Genomic DNA, 23,449 nt, shown 5'->3' on the forward strand with positions numbered 1-23,449 from the left:
TGTAGCTTGTCTTTTCCTTTATGAGAGTCCTTAGCAGTGCAAACATTTTTTGAAATTGATGAAGCCTATTTATCAATTTTTCCTTTTATGGGTTGGGCTTTTTGTGCCCAAGTTCAAAAACTCTTCTCATAGCCCTAGGCCCCAAAGATTTTCTTCTATTTCTCTAAATATTATATAGGTTTATTTTGTACATTTAAGAATATGATCCATCTTGTTCTAATTTTTGCATAAGGTGTGAACTGTAGGTCAAGGTTCTTTTTTTCCCTATGGATGTCTATTTGCTGCAACACCATTTGTGAAAAGGCTATCATTCATCCATCACCCCCCCCCCACACACACACACATACACACACACATACAATTCCTCCTAAGGGCAGGATCCAGGAACCAGCTCATGCCCAGCTCGGGAGAGTGTGTGGCAGACTTGCCTAGAAGATGACTGTCTTGGGCTGCAGAGCAGGAAATGGCAGCAGGAAGGAAAGCAGGGAGAGGAGGCCAGCACAGAAATACAGGGCCTCCTCTCTGAATGGCCCTTGTATTGTCTTCCGAAACCACTATATCTGTGCATGTCTCATTACAGTTAGACTAAAGCAGCCCCACCTGCACACCCACCTGGACTCCAGATCCTCGGGCACATACCTCACATGTTTGTGAGGCTTTATTTTATTTATTTTTATTTTTTTATTGTTTTATTGCTTAAAGTATTACATATGTCTCCTTTTTTTCCCGCCCTTGACAATCCCCTGACCTCCCCTACCCCCAGTGTCTTATGTCCATTGGTTATGCTTATATGCATGCATACAAGTCCTTCGGTTGATCTCTTTTATCTGTGAAACAAAGTTAATGTTTCTGGTGGAGGCTTGAACTGGCCAAAAAGACTGTTGTCTGAGCTTGGTGTCATGCACCAGCAGGTGGGAGGGACAGGCTCTGACCTGCCAAGTCCCCAGCAATATGTATCTTGAGGAGAAGTGGACTGCAGGACTTGTTGGAAACAAGGGCAGGTCCTATTTAGGAGGGGCTGGGCTGGAGCAGATTACAAGGGAGTTTGGGTTTGTTAATCTCTCCAAAGGTGCATGGTTTGGACCTTCAGGCAGCCACCCTGATACTAAGCACTCACTGAACAGCTGCAGGGAACTGGGCTGGTACTATGCACAAGCCCAGCCACATACGCCAGTGTTGGCTGCTGGAGTAGATCCCATGACTCAGGGCGGTAGCACAACTCGGGGCAGCTCTAGTGAGCGTGGAGGTCGTTAAGGAGGGCTCAGGATGCTAGAATCTGCAAGTGTGAAAACCTGTGGAACTATCAGCAGCAAAACCAGCTGGGTGTTCACAGAGGCTGTGCTGGCTATTGGTTTCCTCAGCAGCTGTTGAGGGCTGGTGGGGTCTTCTGCAGAGCAGGACATGGGAAACCATGATAGCTTCTGACAAATGACTGCACTAGCAGCTCCTACTCTTCTTTGTTCTTTGCTATCACTACATTGTTCATCTAAGCCAGCAGAGTGGGCATAGTGAAACTGAAGCAGGCCATTTGTACAGCGTCCTGAAAGGGTAGAGAAAATTGGCACTTACCCTGTTGTTCCTTCCGCAGCAAGGGCAAGTCTCTCAGGCTGCGGAGTTCCCTCCTGGCACCGAGCGGTGCTGGCCTGGGGGGTGACATGATGTAGGCAAAAGGAAACTATTCTCCCTACCCATTCTGTTCAGTTATTCTCAGGGTTGTCTTGTGTGTGTTTTTCTCCACTCTGTGGCTGAAGGTTCTTGAGTGAACTACTGAACTCTCCTAGACCTATTTTTGTGTGTGGATAGCTGTCTAATTGTTCTTTGTGGGGCAACGGAAGCTGGAGTCTCTGACGTTGCCATCTTAGTGATGTTACTCCAGGCTTTCATTAGTAAATGTGATGTTAGCTGTAGATGCTCTTTATCAAGTTGAGAAACTTTCTCTCTCTTCCTAGTTGGTGAGTTTTGTTTTTTTTATCATGAATGCGTAATGGAGATATACATTTTAAAATAAAACATAGTGTTAAAAGATGGAAGTAAGTCTCAAGTAGGGTGGCTTGATAGGCCAGTCCCAGCTTGAGAAATAGAATTATCTTTCCTTTGTCCTTCGTCTATCCCTGGTGGAAAAATATACGAATTTCCGTGTGATTTTGTTATTTTTTAATAATAACAAATAGATTCCTAATCTTTTAAGTAGTAACTACTTTTTTAAAAAAAATCACCATATCAAGACATTCTTTTTTTTCAGGTTGCTCATGTTGTATATATAAGTAAAAAACAACTGGCCTGAGGCAGTATACAATTTGCCAAAGCTATCTGGCTACCAGTCAAGAACCCCTTTCTATTCTGCACAGCCCTGGAGGATACACTAGGACTTATTCCTATGTATTCCCCTTAAAACGCAGTTTCCCTAACACATGGGTCATTTGCACTGAAAACTATGATTAGAATAAAGCCTGGAAACCACATCAGGTGGCTGGCTGTCTCCTGCACCTTCATGAGATGCTAGGCGTTGGGATAAGCATTTATTGAGTATCTAGCATAGGGCCTGCTACTAAGTAAATAGTCACTAAATATTTGTTGAATAATTGATGCCCGCTTAACAAATTTCCTTCAACTGTTGAGAACTCCAAAACTTATGCAGTGCAAAATGTCTTTTGCTTTTAACTCTAGCCTATGGCTGCAGTGGGATTTATGAAAAGTGCCGTCTCTCTATCTGAGGATGAAACTTGGAAGAGAATTCGAACATTGCTATCTCCAACCTTCACTAGTGGAAAGCTCAAGGAGGTAAGAGTATAAAAGGATATTTAATTTGAAACGTAAAGAATGCATCTGGGGACAGGAAGAAAGTAAGATCGTTTCTTTCCAAGGGTAGCCTGCTGAATTTGAGCTTCCTAATAATGGTCTTTTATCTTTATATCCTAGAAGTGACAACATAAGATTCATTATAAGATATCACTTACTGCTCCATGCTTGAGAAAGCCAGGTCTTCTAGTACTCGAGTCTTCCCACTTAACTGCGGGTGTTGTATTTTGTGTCTAGATGTTCCCCATCATTGGCCAGTATGCAGATGGGTTGGTCAGCAACCTGAGGAAGGAAGCAGAGAAAGGCAAGCCCATCACCTTGAAAGAGTAAGTAGGAGGCCAGCTGCTGGGATTTGGAGCTCGTCCTCAAGAACCCCTCCCCCACCCCCCAGCCGCCTGCCAGAGCCCAATTCCCACTGAATTACTGTAATGACCAGACAGAAGTGGGTGTGTGGTGTTAGAACTCCAATGGGCTACCCAAGAGGATGTGGCTCCTCCAAAAAGCAGGGCAGCCAGGAGAGAAAGATCTTCTCCTGTGTACATGAACCAGGATTGATTTGTCTGCTTAGTTGTCACCTTGGATATTCTTGACGACAAAAATACATAGTTTAGAAAGTAGAAACATGATTGTACCAAAGTTTTCAGTGTAGAGGATGTGAAATACTGGCAGGGGAAGGCACTGGTATGTATTAGTGAGCAGTGGGTGGAGCAGGGAAGTTTACAATGGAGAACTTGGAACAACTTCATGATTTTGGTGAGGATACCAGCAAAATATGAAATATTAAACCTTCCCACCACTTCTCCTTTCTTTAGTCTCAAATTAAAGAAGGTCCTGTATAGACTATGGGTAGGGTGAGCATGTCATTTATTGTCTAAATTCAGATATGTTTAACTATGCAGGAACAACACAGGTAAAGTGGGACTGATCTGGGGAAACTGGGGACATATGATCACTTACCTATGGGATTCCCTCAAATTGATTTTGGGGTGATTTTTAAAATTATTTCTTAAACCAGAGACATTCTTAGTTCTTACATTTTACAGAAATGCATGTGCCCTAAAGGCAACTTGAGATCACTGGACTTGAGGACAGTGGGTCTCTCAGGAGCTTTAGCAGGAGTGCAGAGAAGGAGCGATGGCATTCCTGGCAACTCAGACCAGGTGCTGCTGTTCTGTCATGTGCTGAAGTGGAATCAGCTCTGAGTATAGACACTGTGGTGAGGCAAGACCCAGATCAATGTCACCTTTCTTGACTCCACTGGGAAGAGTCATTACCTACCCTTGGTCCTGCTCAAGCACAGTATGGCTACTATTGTCCAGACTCAAAACACACTACTGTAATTTGCCTGATTATGGGTCTCCTTCCCTCTGACTGATCTCCTATTGCTCACAGGTGGGTCTAACTTGCCTTGGTGTCCCCATAACCCAGCTCAGGGCCAGCTGTATCACTGGCATCTAATAAACACCTCATGATTGACTGTGACAGGAGCATAGATTCTTTAGATGATCCAGCCGATGGTTTTGACAGTTGTGTGGCTCTTTACCTGTCTTTGTCTGGGTATGTGAATTTACATGTCCTTCCTATTATATGTGTTGGTAAGGATAGTAAAGAGGTGCTGATTTTAATTTTCTGTCTTTATTTCTCTACTCAGCATGTTTGGGGCCTACAGCATGGATGTGATTACTGGCACATCATTTGGAGTGAACATCGACTCCCTGAACAACCCACAAGATCCCTTTGTGGAAAATATCAAGAAGCTCTTAAAATTTAATTTCCTTGATCCATTCATTCTCTGCATAAGTATGTGGACTAATGTATTTTTTTTTCTTTCTCCCTCATGTCCTCCCTCTTTTCACCACCTTTTCTCTCTCTCTCTCTCTCTCTCTCTCTCTCTCTCTCTTTCTCTCAGCTCATTTGAGATATCATTCACATACTATATAATTCAGCCATTTAAAATGTACAATTCTATCATTTTTACAACCTAGTGTCTGTCAACAGATAAATGAATAAAAATGTGGCATAGATAGATAGATGATAGATAGATAAATAGATAGATAGATAGATAGATAGATAATAGATAGATAGAATGGATATTATTCAGCCATAAAAAGGAAGAAAATCTTGCCATTTGCAACAAGATGGATGGACTTTGAGGGCATTATGCTAAGTGAAATAAGTCAGACAGAGAAAGACAAATACTGTAGGATCTCACTTATATGTGGAATCTACAAAAATACTCAAACTCACAGAAAAACAAGAAATGATTTGTGGTTATCAGAGGCAGAGTTTGAGGGTGGGAGTTTTAGCTGAAGGTGCTCAAAAGATACAAACTCTCAGTTATAAGATAATCAAGAGTCTAGATTTTTAAAGTTCTAATCACGCAGAAAGAAAAATATTTTTAACTATGTACAGTGATTTATGTTAACTAAACTTATTATGGTCATTATTCCACAATATATGTATATCTAGTCATTATGCTGTATACCCTAAACTATGTCAATTATAACTCAATGAAATGGAAAAATTGTTTTTAGTACATTCAGAGATATGTGTAGCCATCATTATATTACCTAGAACAATAGAAGCCCGGTGCACGATATTTGTGCGGGGGGGGGGGGGGGGTGGGGGGGGGGGGGGGGAGTCCCTCAGCCCGGCCTGTGCCCTCTCACAGTTCGGGACCCCTAGGGAGATCCCTGCCTGCCACGGAGGTGGGAGAGGCTCCCACCACCGCCGCTGCACTCTCCAGCCGTGAGCCCGGCTTCTGGCTGAGCAGTACTCCCCCTGTGGGAGCACACTTACCACCAGGGGGGTAGCTCCTGCATTGAGTGTCTGCCCCCTGGTGGTCAGTGCACATCATAGTGACTGGTCATTCCGCCATTCGGTCAAATTGCATACAGTAGGTCCTTGGGTTACATCGGAGATCCATTCCCACGCGTGAAGTAACGTGATTTTCGCTGTGAGTTGGAACCCACCTACATAAGCACCTATGTCACTCACATACCCAGCAGCAATGAAGTGAAACAGTAAAAAAAATTTAAAAGAAAGATAACAATTCCTGACCTTTACTTGTGGTAAAGAAATAATAAAAAACATAAAGCACATATGCACATACGTCGAAATGATGGAACTTTTTTTTTAAATAAATAAATGGGAGATGGCAATGTAACCACAAAACAATATATGTCGAGTCCAACATAACCCGAGGACTGTCTGCATTAGGGTTTTATTATATAGGATTTTTGTCAACTTAGATACATGGTACTTTTTAACATTAACATTCCACTCCCCTTAGCTCAAAGCAACCTCTAATCTACTTTCTGTCTCTGTAAATTTGCCTATGCTGGACACTTCATATAAATAGAATCACATATGTGGATTTTTGTTGCTGGCTTTTAAAAATTTAGTATAATGTCTTTAAGGTTCATCCATGTTGTAGTATGTATCAGTATTTTATATTTATTATGACCCAATAATATTCCATTATATGAACATTATGTTTATTCATTCATCAGTTAATAAGCATTTTGGTTGTTTTTACCTTTTGGCTCTTGTGAATAATGTTGCTGTAAACATTCTGTACACTTTTTTTGTGATTACCTATTTCAATTTTGGGGGGTTTCATTTGGTTTTAATTCAGGGGTGGAATTGCTAAATACTATATTATCTGTGTTTACCTTATCGAGGACCTGCTAAACTTTATTCTACAGTAGTGACACCATTTTACATCCCCATCAGTAATGTATGAAGGTTTGAATTTCTCCACACCCTCACCAACACTTGGTTGACATTTTTCTATCTTTTTTATTATGACCATTCTAGTGGGTATGAAGTAGTATCTCATTGTGGTTTTTATTTGCATTTCTCTAATGGCTAACGATGTTGAGCAACTTTTGATATATTTGTTGGCCATTTTTGTATCTTCTTTAGATAAATTTCTATTCAAATGCTTTGCCCATTTACATTTGAGTTATTTGTCTTTTTGTTGTTGAGCTGTGAGAATTCTTTATATATTCTAGATAAAAATTCCTTATCAGATATGAGTTCAGAATTTTTCTCCTATTCTGTAGGTGTCTTTTCTTTTCCTTTGTGCCTTTGAAGCACAACATTTTTCATTTTGATGGTCTATAATTTATGTATTTTTTCTTTTATTGCCTGAGGTTTGGGTGTCATGTATAAGATCCATCGTAAAAAAAAAAAAATCCATTATCAAATATGTCATAAATAGTTATCACTTGGGCCAGGGATTGAACCTGCAATCGAGGTACATGCCCTTAACCAGGAATCAAACCCAAAAGCCTTTGGTCAGAGAGCCCACGCACTAACCACTGAGAAAAACTGGCCAGGGCATATCTATTTCTTTTTGCATCAGTTTCTATAGTTGTGTCTTTCTAGAAATTTGTGCATTTTATCTGAGTTATCTTATTTATTGGCATACAGTTGTTTATAATATCCCCTTATAGTTTTTTAATTTTTTAATGCCAATAATAATCTCCCCTTTTTCATTTCTGATGCCAGAAGTTTGGATCTGTTTTTTTATTGGTCAATTTACCTAAATGTCTTCAAAGAATCTTTTGATTTCATTAATCTTCTCTATTGTTTTTTCTTCTTTATTGTATTAGTTTCTTTCTTATCTGTATCATTGCTTCCTCCTGCTTGCTTTTGGTTCTGTTTGCTCTTTTTTTCAGTGTGTTAAGGAGAAAAGTTTGGTTATTAATTTGAGATCATTGTTCTCTTTAAATGTAGACATTTATAGCCATAAATTTCTCTCTGAGCGCTGCTTTTGCTACATCCATGAATTTTGGCATGCTTTCTCTTAATTTTTATTTATCTCAAAGTATTTCCTAATTGCCCTTTTGATTTTTGTAGGACCCATGGATTATTTAGAAGGGTATTTTAAAATTTCCACATAGCAGTGAGTTTCCAAGTTTTCTTTGTTATTAATTTCTAATTTCATTCCATTATGGTTGAAAGACATATTCTGTATTATTTCTACCCTAGCTACAAATTCATTTTTTCAAAATATACTTTTCTTAATATTTATATTATTATACAATGCACATTTCCTATAAAATTTTCAGAATTGTTTTAAAAGACAAAGAAGAAACAAGACTCACCTATAATTAAACTGTCAGATACAATCATTGTTGACATTTTAGTGTCTAGTGTTCCACTGTGTTCAGGCATATGTCTCTGACTACTATTTCTAGAACAGGGTGATTAATTAAATAAATCCGACTCTGCTCTGATTTAGATAAAAGGCAAAGCCATTCAGGGATGTAATCCTGTTTCTTTATTCATCCAAAGGATGGGGAAGGGGCCATGATCTCACTGCTATAGTGATGGCCCGTCTGTGTGGATTTGTTCTTGCGCAGCCACGGGCTTGGAAGTCTGAGCAAAGGGCAGAGAGGGACTGGCTCCTGGTTGAGAAGCCTGGTGTCTTTCACTCTCCTCATTGGTAGAGAAAATTATAATTGCTCCCGGTACATTTTGTATTTTCATTGTGCTTTCTTTTTTCGTGCAGCACTCTTTCCATTCCTTGGCCCAGTTTTTGAAGCATTTAATATTTTCCTGTTCCCAAAAAGTGTGACTGATTTTTTCAAAAAATCCGTAAAAAGAATGAAAGAAAATCGCCTCCAAGATAAACAGAAGGTAAAATCTGGTGGTGGTTACATGAGTGTGTTCACCCTTTGATAATTTATTGATCTGGATACTTAGGATTTGTGTACTTTTTTTTTTTATAGATAAAGGACTGTAGGTTTATAGGAGGAAATGTTCTAACATTTTGTGGGGAATGAAGAAGGTGGAGGTTAGGAAAGGAAATAAAAGATGAGTCAGAGAGACATTGTCTAAAATGTAATATAATAATAGGCACAAAGGTCAGTATATCACTGCATGAATATTATTGAGATGAAAAGTTTTCCACTTCCCTTCAATAAATTATCAAAGTACAGTATAAAAGTTGCTGTTTAAAATTTGTTTTCCTGGTATAATTCCCCAGAGTTAAAATTGGCAAAGAATCACATCAATTCCAAGCCTCTTATTTTACACATTCTGCAGTGGAAGTTCCCATCATGCCCCTGGGGGAGTGCTCTATGTTAATCTGAAGCCTGCTCAGAGACTGGAGAGGGCAGTAGTCTTCTCTGGGCATTGAGGTTGCAAGCTGGCTAACCCAGCTTTGCCTTCATGGGCCTGGAGGCCAGCACAAGAATGTCTGCAGGCCACGGGGATAGGGCTGGGCACCCCAGAATTGCACTGAACGTTGTGGAGAGATCTGGGATGGTGGCACTTGAAGCTGCTCACAGAAAGACTGCCAATGAACTCTTCAAATATCAGGAGATTCATCTATGCGGCCATTCATTAAGAATTAAGCCTAGAGAGAAAGAAAGGTTTGAGGTCAGGGACATTTTTGTGAGCATGTAGGCATGACAGGAGAGGGAGCAGGCAATTCTTTGGCTATGTTCAAAAGTAAGAGAAGCTGAAGATCAGAGAGAGTGAGGACCAAAAGGCAGCTGGGCATGATGGCTGGATCTTTCTCAGGTAAACACCCTGCTCTCCAAGATTTATAGCTGGATGTTTTTATTCACTGATAACTCAAGCAACACTAGGCCCCCTTCTGGATTTAAAGGGGCCATCTTATCAGGAAAGAAATTTAGTATTGCACTTTTTTGTTGTTGTTAATCCTCACCTGAGGATATTTTTCCATTGATTTTTAGGGAGTGAGGAAAGGGGAGGGAAAGACAGAGAAACATCGATGTGAGAAAAACACATCGATTGGTTGCCTCTTACACAAGCCCGGACCAGGGCCTGGGCCGGGGAGGATCCTGCAACCAAGTTATGTGCTCTTGGCCAAAATGAAACTCGGGACTCTTTGATCTGCAGGCCGACACTCTATGTACTGAGCCAAACCGGCTAGGGCTAGTATTGCACCCTTGATTTATTTCTAACATTGAAAGTTTTCCTTCTGCTTCCAGCACCGAGTGGATTTACTTCAGCTGATGATTAACTCTCAGAATTCCAAAGAAACAGACTCCCATAAAGGTAAACAAGGCATGCTTCAGAGGGCCAGTGATGGGGAGGCTCAGAGGTAGTTGACAACCTTAACTTGGAACACTTGGTTAAAATTATGTTCACTAGCTTAGTCTACTATAAAGTTTTATTTTTCATTTGTAATTAATAAGTAACTTGCGGGGAAGCCTTTCAGACTAAGTAAATATTCTGTTCCTCTTGAAACTTTCACCTACTAGTTTTATCATCATGAATGGTTTTTGACTAGTCATTATTACTATGATGGTTGCAAAATTATGACATTCTAATTCCATCATTTCTTCTACATTTATAAATTGACTAGAGGCCCGGTGCACAAAATTCTGCATGGGTAGGGTCTCTAGGCCTGGCTGGCAATCATGGCTGATTGGGGCCTTCCTTCTTTTCACGCTGCCCCCTGGTGGCCAGCACACGTCATAGCAAGCAAGCGAACTCATGGTCGGTCAAATTCCTGAAGGGACAATTTGCATTTTAGCCTTCTATTATATAGGATGTTTCATTGTAAAGTTTTCTGTTCTCTCTCATTTATTATTTATTTATTTATGTCAATTCGATCTTATATATTATAAATTTACTCTCTTACATTTTTTTGTGTGTGTGATCAAATTCTTTTAGGTTTGTTCACTGGAGTTCCTTTAAGTGGGCTCTGGGTTTCTTCCTTCTTTCATTTTAATATTTTATTTTTCCAATATATTTTTTTAGGGTAGTTTTAGGTTCACATCAAAATTATATAGAAGAATTATGCCACCTCCCTCTACCTATACACAGATTCCTCGACTATCAAAATCCCTCATAGGTGTGGATCATTTGTTATAATTAGTGAACGTATAATAACACATGATTACCACACAAAGTTCATAGTTTACATAAGGGTTCACTCTTGGTGTTATACATTCTAGGGTTTTGACAAATGTATAATGGCATATGCTAGTATACAGAGTGTCCAGGATCATTTTTACCTATCATTTTTTAAAAATATGTTCTTATTGAATAGATTTCAGAGAGAAGGGAGAGGAAGAAATGGAAACATCAATGATGAGTTTAATCTATTGGCTGCTTCTGACACACCCCCTACTGGGGATCAAGGTCACAACCCAGGCATGTTCCCTGACCAAAAATTGAACCATGATCTCCTGGTTCATAGGTCAATGCTCAACCACTAAGCCACACCAGCTGGGCTTTACCTCTCATGGTTTTTGTGTGCTCTTTCTTGCTTTCTGGCGTGAGAAAATTTTAGGTTTCTCTTTATTTCCCCTGATCAAGCCTTGAATCAGTCATTTCTCAAGGAGCTTTGGTCACTTTAGTAAGAAGTGATATTTAGAAACCAATATCTATGATCTGGGAATGCTCATTCCTACTAGGGCTTTTTTTCTTCTAGATCTCCTTAGTGGACAAACCTAATAATATGAACTATATTTACACAGGTCTGATAAATATAAATATTTCTCTATATACTCATAACTAGACCAAGGATTCCCTCCCCTCTCAAAAATCTGATTAATAACTTATTTCCATAATATAAATAATCCCATTATGGTTAATTTTAAACTACCAATAGTTTGACAACCATCTCACAAAATGTTTGAATATTTAACGTTTGGTTCTAGAGAGCAGGGATGAGATGACTCTAATACACCATTATAAATACACTAGAGGTCTGGTGCATGAAATACTTGCACAGGGGCAGGGGGTCCCTCAGCCCAGCCTGCACCCTTTCCAATCCAGGACCCCTAAGCTGGCAGTCAGACATCCCTCTGGCAATCTGGAACTGCTGGCTCCTAACCGCTCGCCTGCTTGATTGCCCCTAACCGCCTCTGCCTGCCTGCCTTATCACCCCTAAAGACCTCTGCCTGCCAGCCTGATAGCCCCTAACTGCTCCCTCGCCTGCTGGCCTGATCGCTGCCTAACCACTCCCCTGCTGGCCTGATCACCCCCAACTGCCCTCCCCTGCTGGCCTGATCACCCTAACTGCCCTCCCCTCTCACCTGATTGCCCCCAACTGCCCTCCCCTGCCAGCCTGATAGCCCCTAAACTGCTTGCTCCCCTGCTGGCCTGATCGCCCCTAATCGCCTCTGCCTCAGCCCCCGCCACCGGAGCTTTGTCCAGAAGGAAGTCGGACATCTGGAAGATGTCCGGTCCACTTGGTCTAATTAGCATATTACCCTTTTATTAGTATAGATATTCATTACTCAATACAATAATTACTAGACACATGTGACTATTGAACATTTGTGTTGTGGCCAGTGCAACTGAAAACAATCTTAAATTGTATTTAATTTTAATTAATTAAGATCTAAAGTTAAATTATCACTTGTGGCTTGTGATTACCATATTGGACAGCATAACTCTAAACTTTGAATATTATGTGGTATATGCTAACTGGGGGAAAGAATTTGATAGCTGAATTTATCCTCCAAAAGCATCACAAAAATCCTCATTGAAAAGTCATTTTCAAATCCTCATTGAAAAGTCAGAACTCTGTAGAGTTTTTGTACACTTTTTTGTATTGGTTTTAGTTGTCAATTACATGGTTGGGGTAAGCACATGTTTATTTCATGCTCTAAGTATCTAAAAGTTATAGTGTACTTCAAACAAATAGATTAGAGCCTGACCATGCTTAGTTTCTCTCAGGAGAAAATATAAAAGAGACCAATTTGATCACAAGGGCTATTTGCTGAGCATAAAATAGAGCAATGAGAGGAGGCAAGTGCTGAGAAAGATGACATTTAGGTCATGATTGAATGAACATTGTTAATTCCACTTACTGGACCCTACATTTCTGTATTTCATGCTGTCCAATGCCCTTCTATTGGCACATTCTTTTTTCTGTTATTTTAATGCCATTGATTAGACTAAGATCAATCACCAACCTTCCATCTTTTTTTTTAAATCTCTGCAGTTTTTGCCCATATCTCAGATCATTAATTTTGAAGACATGTGCCCCAAGTCTTTTATTACCTAATATCTCTTAAAGGTATAATCCGTGCTTCCCAAGCTAGGTCGGGCACACAAATTACATCTCTCTTTTGCAATAATATGATGCAGTCTTTTCATTTTTCAAGGGCCATCTTACAAAAGAGTGCTTTCTTCATATTAGGTGACTTCCAAGGGCAGAACTAATGCAGCAATAATTGTCAGGAAGGCCTATTTGGGCCCAATATAAGGAAGATATTTACAACTATTAACATTGTATAAAAGTGGAATGATTTCCCTGAAGAGGTAGTGAGCTTTCCATCATTGGTGTTATTTAAAAAAAAAAAAATCAAAACACTAGATAAAATGGATAATCCTGGAAAGGGTATTCAGGCATTGGGTTGAAATAAAGTTCATCAATGACTATGTAAACCCCCCAAAATAATAATAAAAATAAATAAATACTATTTTTAAATTAGAGTTTGCATTCAATATTATTTTGTATTAGTTTCAGATGTACATTATAGTGGTTAGACAATCACATATTTTACAAAGTGGTCCTCCTAATATTTCAAGCACCCATCTGATACCATACAGAGTTATTACATTATTGACTGTATTTCTTTTATATATGTACTAGAGGCCTGGTGCACAAAATTCATGCACGGGGGCCGGGGTGTGTATCCCTCAGTCCAGCCTGCACCCTCTCCAATCTGGGATCCCTCGAGGGATATCCAACTGCCCTTTTAGGCCCAATCCCACTGGATCCCCACCCAATCGCAGTTTAGGCCCACTGGGATCGGGCCTAAATGGGCAGTCGGACGTCCCTCTCACAATCAGGGACTGCTGGCTCCCAACCACTTGCCTGCCTGCCTGCCTGATTGCCCCTAACCACATCTGCCTGCCAGCCTGATCACCCTCTAACCCAACCGTGGGCAAACTACGGCCCGTGGGCCGGATCCGGCCCGTTTGAAATGAATAAAACTAAAAAAAAAAAGACCGTACCCTTTTATGTAATGATGTTTACTTTGAATTTATATTAGTTCACACAAACACTCCATCCATGCTTTTGTTCCGGCCCTCCGGTCCAGTTTAAGAACCCATTGTGGCCCTCGAGTCAAAAAGTTTGCCCACCCCTGCTCTAACCACTCCCCTGCCAGACTGATTGCCCCTAACTGCCCTCCCCTGCCAGCCTGGTCACCCCTAGCTTCCCTCCCTTGCCAACCTGGTTGCCCCCAACTGCCCTCCACTGCTGGCCCAGTCACCCCTAACTGCCCTCCCCTGCCGGCCCGATTGCCCCTAACTGCCCTCCCCTGCCAGCCTGGTCACCCCCAACTGCCCTCCCCGGCAGGCCTGGTCCCCCACAACTGCCCTCCCCTGCCAGCCATCTTGTGGTGGCCATCTTTGACCACATGGGGGCGGCCATTTTGTGTGTTGGAGTGATGGTCAATTGGCATCTTACCTCTTTATTATATAGGATTATTTTATTGATTTCAGAGAGGAAGGGAGAGGGAGAAAGAGATAGAAACATCAATGATGAGAGAGAATCATAGAGCGGCTGCCTCCTGCACACCCCGCACTGGGGATCGAGCCCGCAACTCGGGCATGTACCCTTGACTGGAATCAAACCTGGGACCCTTTAGTCCTCAGGCCAACACTTTCCACTGAGCCAAACCAGCTGGAGCTTGTCTGTATTTCTTATGTTGCCTTTACATCCACATGATTTTGTAACTACCAATTTGTACCTCTTAATCCCTTTACCTTTTTCATCTAGTCCCCCTATCCCACTCCCTCTGGCAACCATCAATATTTTATTTGTATCTATGAGTCTGTTTCTATTTTGTTTGTTCATTTATTTTGGTGTTTAGATTCCACCTATAAGTAAAATCATACAGTAATTGTCTTTCTCTGTCTGACTTATTTCACTTAGCATAATACCCTCTATCCATTCATACTGTTGCAAATTATAATATTTTATTCTTTTTTAGTGGCTAAGTAATAATCCATTTGACAGGTACTTGGGTTGCTTCCAAATCTCGGCTATCGTAAATGACATTACAATGAACATAGGGGTGCATATAGTCTTTCAAATTAGTGTTTTGGGATTCTCTGGATATACACCAGAAGTGGAACATGGGGTCATAAGGCAGTTCCATTTTTAATTTTTTGAGGACCCTCCATACTGCTTTCCACAGTGGTTGCACGAATCTGCATTCCCACCAACAGTGCAAGAGGGTTTCCTTTTCTCCCCATCCTTGCCACCACTTGTTTTTTGTTGATTTATTGATGTTAGCCATTCTGACAGGTGTGAGCTGATAGCTCATTATGATTTTCATTTACATTTCTCTGACAATTAGTGATGTTGAGCATCTTTTCATATGTCTATTGGCCATCTGTATGTCCTCTTTGGAGAAGTGTCTATGCAGAACCTCTGCCCACTTTTTAATTGGATTATTGGGGGGATGGGGTTGGTTTGAGTTGTATAAGTTCTTTATAAATTTGGAGTATTAACACCTCATGGAATGTATCATTGGTGAATATTGTCTCCCATTCATAGGTTGTCTTTTTATTTTGTTGATGGTTTCCTTTGCTGTGTAAACTTTTTAGTTTGATGTAGTCCCATTTATTTATAGTTTCCCTTGCCCAAGTAGTAATGTAAGGAAAAAATATTGCCAAGAAAAATGTCAGAGATTTTACTGCCTCTGTTTTCTTCTAGGGTTCTTATGGTTCAAGTCTTACATTTAAGTCTTTCATTCATTTTGAGTTTATTCTTATATGCGGTGTAAAAAGATAGTCTAGGCCCTGTTCAGTATGGCTCAGTTGGTTGGAGCATCATCCGTACAATGAAAGGTTGTGGGTTCAATCCCCAAGTAGGGCACATGTCTGGGCAGCGAATTTGATCCCCAGTCACAGGCCCTTCTCAGGGCACATACAGAGGGGGTGGGGAATTGATCAATGTTTTTCATCTCTCTCTCTCTCTCTAAGCATGTCCTTGGATGAGGATTTAAAAAAAGATGGTCTCGCCCTAACCGGTTTGGCTCAGGGGATAGAGTGTCTGCCTGCGGACTCAATGGTCCCAGGTTCGATTCCGGTCAAGGGCCTGTGCCTTGGTTGCGGGCACATACCTAGTAGGGAGTGTGCAGGAAGCAGCTGATCAATGTTTCTCTCTCATCGATGTTTCTAACTCTCTATCTCTCTCCCTTCCTCTCTGTAAAAAAATCAATAAAATATATTTTTTTTAAAAGATGGTCTACTTTCATTTTTTGGCTCATATCTGCCCAATTTTCCAGACATTTATTGAATAGACTATTTTTACTTCCTTGTAGGTTCTTGTCTCCTTTGTCATATATTAATTGACCATATCGGTCTGGGTTCCCTATTCTGTTCCATTGATCTGTATCTGTTTTTATGCCAATACTATGCTGTTTTGATCACTATAGTCCTGTAGTATAGTTTGATATTAGGTAGTGTGATACCTCCAACTTTGTTCTTTCCCAAGATTGCTATCTTTTGTGGTTTCATATAAATTTTGGGTTTTTTTTGTTCTAGTTCTGAAAATCATCTCATTTCTTGACAGTTCATACTGTGATTCGGTAGTTTTGTATGGGATTTAAGATTCTGCATTTCTAATAACCTTCCAGATACTGCTGATGATGCTGGTCTATGGACAATATTTAGAGTAACCATATTTTATGTGTAGCCCAGTAACATTCTCTAAAATTTCTGCAAACATTTTTGAATGAAAGATCCTTTAATTCTCCCCTGCATAAGCCTTAGTGCAAAGTCTCTTAAAAATTATCCAGGGCCCTGGCCAGTTTGGCTCAGTGGATAGAGTGTCAGCTTGTAGACTGGGAGAGTCCCAGGTTTGATTCTGGTCAAGGGTGCATGCCTGGGTTGCAGGCTTGATCCCCAGTGGGGGGCATGCAGGAGGCAGTGGATTGGTGATTCTCTCATCATTAATGTTTCTATCTCTCCCTCTCTGAAATCAATAAAAAGATATATTTTTATATATATATATATTAAAAATTATTCAGGTATATTTTATCTAGAATAATTTAAATTTTCCTGGGGGAGACATCTATCCCATATTACTTGTAGCTAAAGTACTTTCAGGATTCTCCAAGGGACAGACTGATAACACTGTGTATGTAACACAAAACGCTATGTCTTAAAATTGCACAGCTATGTTGTGGAGAGAGTGGCACAACCAGAAGCAGATGGTGAAGAATAGAATAGAGCTGGCGGGGGGGGGGGGGGGGGGGCAGGGGGTGCAGATGAAGACATTTTTGCCTGTTTCTGGCTCTGTAACATACACATCAGAGTGCAAAACACTCCCAATTTAAGCTGAATTGTTTTTTCAATTTTTCCTATAAGGGTTTGGGAGTTTCATTTGGATTCCTCATAACCTAAATTGTGATGTTGTTCATTGACCTGCTTTATAAAATACCTTTCTTCTCCTTTTAGCTCTGACCGATCTGGAGCTTGTTGCCCAATCTATTATCTTTCTGTTTGCCGGCTATGAGACCACTAGCAGTTCTCTCTCTTTCCTTACGTATTTGCTGGCCACTCACCCCGATGTGCAGCAGAAATTGCACAAGGAGATTGATGCAACGTTTCCCAATAAGGTGAGTGGGTGACACTTGGAGAGCGAGGGAGAAAGTAAAGCCTTATCAAGAATGCCTCCTCACCACTTCCTAGGAGAATTTTTACAAAGAATGTAAGCATCAGTTATTTTACTTGGGCTATTTAGGAAGGATGTAAAAAGACAAAAACAATCAAAGAATATAGGTAATTTTTGTTATTAGAGATATATAAGATCTTTGAAAAAAGTGTTGGTCCTGTTGTGTCAGTTATCTGTTATCACAATAATGTCAAATGAAAAAAAATTTTAAAACCTCAGCGGCAATTAACAATAGGAATTTATTGCTCAAGTGTCTAGATAATTACCTGTGTTGCTGTTGACTAGACTTGCTTTAGTCTGGCTCTTGGCTGATCTAGGCTGGCCTTGGCTAAGTGGCTGGGTGAATCAGCTCCACACAGGATCCACATATCTCCCATACTCCAGACAACTAGCCTGGGTATGTTCTTCTCAGGCAATGACAGAAGGAACGACCAATAAGCCCAAACATATGGGTGCCTTTCAGAACTCTGCTTGCATCACACTTAGCCAACATTCCATTGATTTAAAGCATGCACCATGGCCAACCCTAGGATCATAATAGGAGGGCACAAAGTTAGACGACTAAGGGCATGGACACAGGAAGGTGTGGAAAACTGGTACTATTACTGGAATCTACCACCTTGGGTAAACTTTGCAATCTAGGTGAAGCCTGGTATACAGAAAAGAACATAGTGTAGGAAATAGAAAACATGAGTCCAGACTGTGGTTTTGGATAGGTCTTAAGAACTCTCTGTGTCATAGGTCCTTCAAATATAAAATAAAGATACATTTTAGGGTCCAACTAAATTAAAGATTATTTTTCTTTTCTGGGTAAGCCTCTATTGGAGATCATTTTATTGCAATAAGATGGAAAGGTCACTAAGAAACAGACTAGCTAAAGCATTATGTCCTCCCCTCTTAATAAGAGTAACAATGACAACAACAACACTAATAGCTAACATATACTTCTCACTATATTTGTCTGTTCTAAATGCCTTATATTCATAAATGAATTTTTTAAAAATTATGTATTAAAAATAGAAACAGACTCATAGATAGAGAACAGACTATCAGAGGGGAAGGGGGCTTTGGGAGGCTGGGTGAAAAAGGTGAAGAGGTTAAGCAAAAAACCCTAATTCACACAGCTCTAGTCACTTTGGCTCAGTGGATAGAGCTTCGGCCCTCAGACTAAAGGGTTCTGGGTTTGATTGCTGTCAAGGGCACATACCTTGGTTGCAGGCTGAACCATGGCCATGATGTGGAAGCAACCAATCCATGTGTGTCTCTCACATTAATGTTTCTCCGTGTGTGTCTTTCCCCCTCCCTTCCACTCTCTCTAAAAATCAATGGAAAAATATCCTCGGGTGAGGATTAACAAGAAACTCATAGACACAGACAACAGCATGATGATTACTAGAGGAGAGTAGGCATTGGCAGAAGTAGAAGAGAGTATGGGGCGGGGGGGGGGGGGGCAAGGGGGATAAATGGTGATGAAAGGAGACATGACTTGGGGTGGTGATCATACAATACAATACACACATCGAGTATTATTATATTGTAACTGAACCTATATAATTTTATTAACCAATGTCACCACGATAAATTCAATTTTAAAAAGTGATACATTAGTCAGAATAGGCTAAATTTGCCACAACTACAGATTAGCCCTCTATTCTCAGTGTATTTACATTGCAAAGGATTATTTCCAACTCACATTAACATGTCCAACATGGATTGTTAATGAAGGATGGGAGTGGGACTTTGTGTTCCATAGTTACTTGGAAATATAAGCTAAAAAGGACCCATTTTCTTGTAGCTGCACTTTCTGGAGCACAAGGCCTTCATCTTGGTTGGGGAATGAAGAAGTAGAGTGTTGCTCACTGGATTTTCAAGTGTTTTGACTCTGAACTGACATATGTTACCTCAGCTCAGAGCCCATTCTCAAAGCTGGATCCCCCTAGCTTTAAGTGGGCTGGGAGATGTGGAGACCACATGGATATTGGGTGAGCAGTGATGTCTCTACCAAACAACCCTAGCAAGTGTCAACTCTAAAGATCTCCATGCAACATATCAGAAAACTGAGAGGTGAAATAATTTTCAAACACTAGTCATATAGCTAGTGGTGAAGAAGCCTTAACCTCTACAGTATTGCCTCTTCAATATAACACCAAGTGATGCCCACATATTGCCCACACTGTTTGCAGATATCTGACAAAACTGGAACTCTTTGTGGTAGGAAGAGACTGGCTTCTGGGGCTGGAGAAGCTTGTATGAGATCTTCACAGCTTACAGTCAAACCCTGAACAACAACTAGGAGACTGTTCCAGCAAGGCAGCATGAGGCTGAGTGGGGTTCCACCTCTTTATAACTTCTGCTAGAATGAAATTGTGTGCCCTCCTTTCATTCTTTTCAGTCACACCTTTCTTTTGCTATACGTACAGAGTTTTGTTATTTGTAGAGTTTCTATTTATGTGGTGTTTCTCTCCAAATTATATATATAATCTAAAGGCTTAGTAAGCAGGATTTTTCATCTAAACACTGTCAAGTTGGAATTTTGCTCTTTTACACATTCTCTTTCCTTGGCACAGAAGTGTGGCCTCTCTTTTGAAAACAGTGACCTTAGCGTATTTCAGTTAAGAATATGGGTCATAGTCTATTACTCACATGAGATAAAAAAATAATCACTACGTGGTAATGTGGGGGATTTGGGGTCCTGTTTAAGGAGTTGTCCCCAATGTCCCCCCATAGTCATAACTACTCCACACATCTCAATGGTCCATTAAGCAGGCCAAAGGGCATGACAGATATTAAAATGTCTATAAATCCTAAGGTCCTTTACCCAAATAAGTTATTCTTTGGAGCGCCTAACATTGCTATAGAACTACATAGACTGAATTGAAAGTTGATCTCAAATCTCAGTTTATCAAAATCTGTTTCTATCTTCCCAGGCAACTCCCACTTATGATGCCCTGGCACAGATGGAGTATCTTGACATGGTGATGAATGAATCCCTCAGATTATTCCCAATTGCTGGTAGACTTGAGAGGTTCTGTAAGAAGGATGTGGAAATCAATGGGGTGTTCATTCCCAAAGGAACAGTCGTGATGGTGCCAAACTTTGTTCTTCACCTAGACCCGAAGTACTGGCCAGAGCCTGAGGAGTTCCGTCCTGAAAGGTACTGGAGCCCTGGGAAAGGGAACCCACCCTCATCCAGGCTGGTTGGACATGTTCTGATGTCTTTTAGTATAGATGATGTACGTGTGGTTGTACAATCATTTATTGTACATTTTTCTGTTTTTACAAGTTTGTTTTTTCTTATTACAAGAGTAATCATTGTTTGTTGACAAAATTTTACAAACTCTAGATTAGCTAAAAGAAAATTGTATCTGTCCATAATACTAATATCTTAAGATAGGCCTCATTAGTAATGCAATGTATGTCATTATTGACTTTTTTCTAAGCATATATAGATATTTAAACTTAAAATAGTAATATATTTTTTATTTTGAACTGCTTACTTTATTTACCAGTAAACTATAAACAGTGTCCTCTTTATATATAACCATCATATATAGGGATGCACACATATAAATATTTATGCAGATGTGACTATATGCTTATGCCATAAATTACTTAATCATTATCTAATTTTAGGAATGTAGGCTTTTTTACTTCTTTAAATTTTTCTGTTGTTCTCATTAGCTCTCTGAATTTACCACCAATGTTCCCACATTCTGTTTGGGTTGTTTTTTTTTTCACATTGGTGGCCACATCTTTATCATTATTGGGAGAGTGCATTATGAGAAGCTGAGAGGTCCTCATCCCTGATGATTTAAGCAGCCCCTTGAGGACAGAGAACACAAGTCACTGGTCTGTCTTTGGCTACAGTCCTGTGTCAGCTTCCTCCTACTCTCAAAGAAAGTGGTACTTCCAAAGAAAAGTCACCTGCTCTTCAGACACCCGAGACACGCCCCCTAGGATGATCTTTAGCATGTTCTTTTTTTTTAAATATATTTTATTGAATTTTTACAGAGAGTAATGGAGAGAGACAGAGAGTTAGAAACATCGATGAGAGAGAAACATCGATCAGCTGCCTCCTGCACATCTCCCACTGGGGATGCGCCCGCAACCCAGGCACATGCCCCTGACTGGAATCGAACCTGGGACCCTTCAGTCCGAAGGCCGACGCTTTATCCACTGAGCCAAACCGGTTTTTGGCTAGCATGTTCTTCTGGAAATTCAGAGCGAAGGTCTAGCTTTAGGCATAGCTTGAACTCTAGAAAGAGCTGATGTTTCCCATTTATTGTATTGATGAGCAAAATTGGAACTATTGAGGGCACTAGCTGGGATCTAGGCTTTCATTAGCCCTACTATAAGATCCCTAATGGCAGGGACCTTCTCTCATTTGCCATGGTGCTCTTAGTTCTAGCTTATTGTCTACACATAGTATTTGGTGAAAGAAGAAGTTAGACATGATCAAATCCTCTGTTTTCTGGACCAAGGGGCCTCTGTGTTTCCTCCAAGCTCAACCGTCTTTTCTCCCCCCACCCCCACACCCTGTAGCTTCATGAACATGAAACCAGAGACCACTGACTGTACTGCTCTTTTGATCATTAAGTCTTCCACAGAGAGTAACCGCTTACCATGTCAGGAAATGGGTAAGGCAGTGAGAAATCCAAATGTTAAAAAATGCCTATTATGGAGAAGTTGACACTTATACAAATATACAAAATCATTTTCTATAGATACCAGTCTAATTTTGATTCATCTATGCGTGCCCATCACATGGTTACAGACATCAAACTATGTCTGCTGCCCCATTCACACACCATTACTACCATCCTCCTAATTCCCATATTATTTTAAAGCATACCATCTCTAAATATTCCAATATTCCAGAACCTTTTAAAAATACATAACCGCAATGCCATGATCACTTTCCCAAATCCACATTTTCCCTTAATATAATCAAATATGGAGGAGTCAAATTTGAATAAAACATAAGTCTAACCTTCAAGGAATTTATAGCCTAGTGGAACAGATAGACAAGGAAATCACAGATGATATTAGAGCAGAGGAGCATCAAATGCCCATATGAGTCATCTGATTTAAGCTATTCAGTGGGAGAGGGACAGAAGAGGTGAGAGGAAGGGAGGAGAGGAAAGGGGGGAGGGGAGGAAGGAAAGGGAAGGGAAGGAAAAAATAACAATGCAACTAATGAGAGATATGATTCCTACTTCCTTCCTCCATGAGCATGTGACCAACATGAGTTTGATGGAGGCAGGGACCTACTTTTTCTTCAATTAGTCTCATTTCCTACTTGCCTTTCAGAGTGTGAACATCTCAATACCCTGAATGTAATTTAGTGTTCAAAGATAAATTTTCCTTTAAACAGCATTCATGTCATCTCTTCAATGATACTGTTAGCTCGTATAGGGTATGGGGAGTGGAAAGAATCTGTAGCTTACCATTCTTACAGCCACAGAACTGTAGCAGGATCTCACTGACTGGCCCAAAGGAGTATTCTGTATACGACTTGTAGAGGAGCCTGAGAACCCCAAACATGTAGCTCTTGTGGTGTTTATGTTTCATTAATTGTTTGCATCTACTGTTATATAACCAGGTTTAGCAAGGAGAACAAGGACAGCATAAATCCTTACATATACACACCCTTTGGAAGTGGACCCAGAAACTGCATCGGCATGAGGTTCGCTATCATGAACATGAAAATTGCTCTCGTCAGAGTTCTGCAGAACTTCTCCTTCAAACCTTGCAAAGAAACACAGGTCAGATACTTAACATGTTACCACTCTGTGTGAATGATGCTTGATTGAGAGTTTTTCTTAAACTGAGGTCCATATGCATGAGTGTGCTCATTCCTTGTTTAATACTTTGTTCTGTTGGACAGAGAATCTATCTGGAGTCACATGTAACCTTTAAGATCCGGGTAGTCTGGAGTGCTAAGCCTGTGTTTTTATAAATATCCAACTGTAAAGGCCATCTAGAGTCAATGTAGTTAGTGTGACATGATCA

General features: G+C 40.4%; 1 protein-coding gene across 1 annotated transcript in view; it reads left to right on the forward strand.

Moving 5' to 3' along the window:
* Window positions 1-23,449, forward strand: part of LOC139008878 (cytochrome P450 3A12-like) — a 35,126-nt gene that overhangs the window by 9,577 nt on the left and 2,100 nt on the right. The window contains exons 5-12 of the mRNA XM_070412617.1: window positions 2,668-2,781; window positions 3,037-3,125; window positions 4,451-4,599; window positions 8,321-8,448; window positions 9,771-9,837; window positions 17,221-17,381; window positions 20,365-20,591; window positions 23,040-23,202. Of these exons, the coding sequence (XP_070268718.1) occupies window positions 2,668-2,781; window positions 3,037-3,125; window positions 4,451-4,599; window positions 8,321-8,448; window positions 9,771-9,837; window positions 17,221-17,381; window positions 20,365-20,591; window positions 23,040-23,202 (1,098 nt within the window). The remainder of the gene's footprint in view (window positions 1-2,667; window positions 2,782-3,036; window positions 3,126-4,450; window positions 4,600-8,320; window positions 8,449-9,770; window positions 9,838-17,220; window positions 17,382-20,364; window positions 20,592-23,039; window positions 23,203-23,449) is intronic.

Source organism: Myotis yumanensis, unplaced genomic scaffold, assembly GCF_028538775.1.
Source record: "Myotis yumanensis isolate MYYU_CA2020_CCGP unplaced genomic scaffold, mMyoYum1.0.hap1 SCAF_4, whole genome shotgun sequence".
Lineage (NCBI taxonomy): Eukaryota > Metazoa > Chordata > Mammalia > Chiroptera > Vespertilionidae > Myotis > Myotis yumanensis.